The sequence below is a fragment of the Olea europaea genome, chromosome 6 (assembly GCF_002742605.1).
Source record: "Olea europaea var. sylvestris chromosome 6, O_europaea_v1, whole genome shotgun sequence".
In the NCBI taxonomy this organism is placed as follows: domain Eukaryota; kingdom Viridiplantae; phylum Streptophyta; class Magnoliopsida; order Lamiales; family Oleaceae; genus Olea; species Olea europaea.
Genome location: NC_036242.1, coordinates 27,492,054 through 27,495,137, shown reverse-complemented (window position 1 = coordinate 27,495,137; position 3,084 = coordinate 27,492,054). Strand labels below are relative to the sequence as shown.

The window sequence follows — 3,084 nt, the reverse complement described above, 5'->3', positions numbered from 1 at the left end:
ACTATAAACGTAATATTGCTTTCAATTTATTTTTAAAAGGATAAAATAAAAATAACATGCACAATATACTATTTAAGAGGTGCTAATTGAGAGACTTAACTAAGCAAGAGGATATATAAAATTTAAATATTCTTTTTATACGTTTATGATTTGACGACAAAATTGTGATATGAATTACGATTACAAATTTACTAATATAGAAATTCGTTTTGTATGGTCTTATTGGATGTAGATTCACTTGAAATGTTATTTCATGTATGTTACTTCAATTTAAATCATTTTATTGAATTTTTTTGGGTTGTAAAAAGTAAAATTAAATGTCAGAAAAATATTGTTGAATTGTTTATTTTAACTTGGACAGGAAATGTTACAAATTTGGAAATGGTGGTGGCATATGTTAGTCAGTTAGGAGTGGTAGGGGCTCCTGTGTCAATTACTTACATTCCTCTCATCAGACCATCTGTAGAACTCATAGCTACACCTCTAACTCGATTATTTCCTAATAATTGTTCGTGGGGTGGGGACTAGAATTTCAAATTAATTTGTTTAGGATTAAAGAGAAACTTTTTTAGACTGGACTATTGTATATGGAAAAAATTCATACAAATTATTTTTTTGGACTTGGGCAGCCCCATGAGGGCGGACTAGGTTGCACGAAAACGAAAGTGAAGTGCTACAGAAATGCCGTATAAATATTATTTATTTACTTTTATATATTCAATATTTAACTTCAAAATATTAAATAATAAAATACTATAATCGATATACTTAACTAAAATTTTAACCTATAATCATTGTCATCTTAATGAAATAGGGTGGGAAGTAACACAACTAATCTTCCAATGAAGGCCAGTATTAGAAAAGTACTCAAAATAATTAAAAAAAATATTTTAAAATAATTTAGAGAAAAAGCATTAGAAAATAATTGTTTCAAATTGATTTCGAGCGAAGAAAATGAAATTAGGAAGGCCATATATATATAACCCTGTCTTTTTTCAAGTGTCGCACTTTTTGCATAATTTTATTTTAATAATTGGATTACACCATTTCACATTGAAACATGATTGGATGATTAAAATCGCACCCTATACGAAGTTCAAGACTATTCATTATGCACATCTTTGAATAGTTGTGTCCAATCGAAAAAATAAAGTTTATTTAATATACACTCTTTGTATTTGAAATGTGGTGCCTAGTTATAGCATTCATTGAAGACCTATTCCCTTTCACACATTTTAATATTATTTACTCATAAATTCCAACGATTATCATTAAGAGTTCACAATTGTTGAGTTGATTTGTCTTCTAGAGGAACGAGTCATATAGTATTCATAGAGGGAAACAACATGTGTATCCTTCACGGTTGACAAACTAACAATATGCATATCCAAAACTATAACTCGGGGTGGAAAATGAGGGGGGCCGCTCGGTGACTCGACTCTCATCCTTATGTGGGCATGAGCCAAGCGATTCGATTTTGCGAGCCAAAGATAATTATAAGTTGACTAGTACAATCGTTGAAGATTTTCAATAATTATGTCATTCATGATTTTTTTCTTTTTGGTAAATTAACTTTTATATTTATTATTATTTTTTTTTTTAAAAATTACTCGCGAAATATTTATTCGTATACAATTTTAGCTTCCTCCACATATTGTAAATGACCGAACTTCTCCTATGTTTGCATTTTTCTTACAAATTTATGCATTCGAACTTCTCATAGTAAAAGTGCAATTTTCAACAAAAAAATTAACGAATTGCGAATAACTCTCGAGCATGCTTGACTCGCCTCATCGATGACAGAGCTCATAAGTCTCACCAAGCCCAACATGCAGTAGATAAATCGAGCGAGTCGAGTCAACTCGCCTCGGCTCATTTTGCAACCTAAGCATACCGTACCCCACATGGCTTTTATAGCAGCAAAAATCTCCCACTCTTTAGGCCTCCTTTAAAACAGCCACACATCATACTGCCGTTTCCTCCTTTGAACACATACCCCAGATTTTCACACCTATAAACTATTGTGTGATTACCTGTCTCCCTTCCCTCTATCCACGTAACCCACCCACGCCCCTCGACACCACACCAACCCACGAGAAACAACAAAACTATTACACCGTCCGTTCCATGTACATCTATATTATATAATCTATACACACCCAATTATTTTGCGTGAACCTTTAAGCTTTTTCAAGATAATGGGTTTACAGAGCCAGCTCTCCGACGTATCATCAGAATCAATCCTATTACTCTTCATTGTTCTCATCGGAAAAACCGTACGTTATCTTCAGTCCCTTCTGTTCACTATTTTGCACAACCTGGGGTTCATTTTACCCCGGTTCGACTCGACTCAGCAGTTCGAAAATTCTTCTTACGACGTCGTTGGGTCTGGTCTGGCCGGCCTTATTTTCCTCTGCGAGCAATTGAATCTGAATCGTGTGTTTTCCTATACGAATCAATTCAACGGCTGTGAGGGTGCCGATTTGAATTGTGTGGTGTGCTTGAACCAGCTGGGTAAAGGAGACCACGTGCGTAAGTTAGCCTGCCGCCACGTCTTTCACAAGGAATGCTTCGATGGATGGCTCGAGCACCTCAACTTCAACTGCCCTCTCTGCCGAATGCCACTGGTTTCCGATGAGCGCGTGGAACTCACGCAGAAGCGAGTGACCGGGGACGTCCTCTCGTGGTTCCCACTTCAATGATCCTTGCTGCATATCGCGTGGTGAGATCGAGTTTATGAACGCCGGCCTTTTTTGCGTTAGTTTGGACTTCTTCTTCTTCTTCTTTTTTTTTTTTTTTTTTTTTTGGGGTTTTTTTTGGGATGTTAAATACTATTGGATGGGTTACTTTTTATTGGCATTGGAAGCACATCACATTATGGCAGGGGAACGTTTCACAGTTTAATGAATCTTCCACTTACTTGATGGGTTGGCTAAGAGATTATTTATGGTTAAACTCTTCACAACTTATCAATGGGTATAATCCTTTTGGTATGAATAGTTTATCGGTCTGGGCATGGATGTTCTTATTTGGACATCTTGTTTGGGCTACTGGATTTATGTTCTTAATTTACTGGCGTGGATA

General features: G+C 35.6%; 1 protein-coding gene across 1 annotated transcript; it reads left to right on the top strand.

Annotated features, from left to right (window-relative positions):
- Positions 1-2,198: 2,198 nt before the first annotated feature.
- On the top strand, positions 2,199-2,702 carry LOC111395345 (E3 ubiquitin-protein ligase RHA2A-like). Its single transcript, XM_023021324.1, has one exon. It carries the CDS (start codon positions 2,199-2,201, stop codon positions 2,700-2,702), a length of 504 nt encoding a protein of 167 aa, XP_022877092.1.
- The last annotated feature ends 382 nt before the right edge of the window (positions 2,703-3,084 follow it).

What these genes read in the sequence shown, in the direction of transcription:
- LOC111395345 (XM_023021324.1), top strand. Translation starts at nt 2,199, where the DNA reads ATGGGTTTACAGAGCCAGCTCTCCGACGTATCATCAGAATCAATCCTA.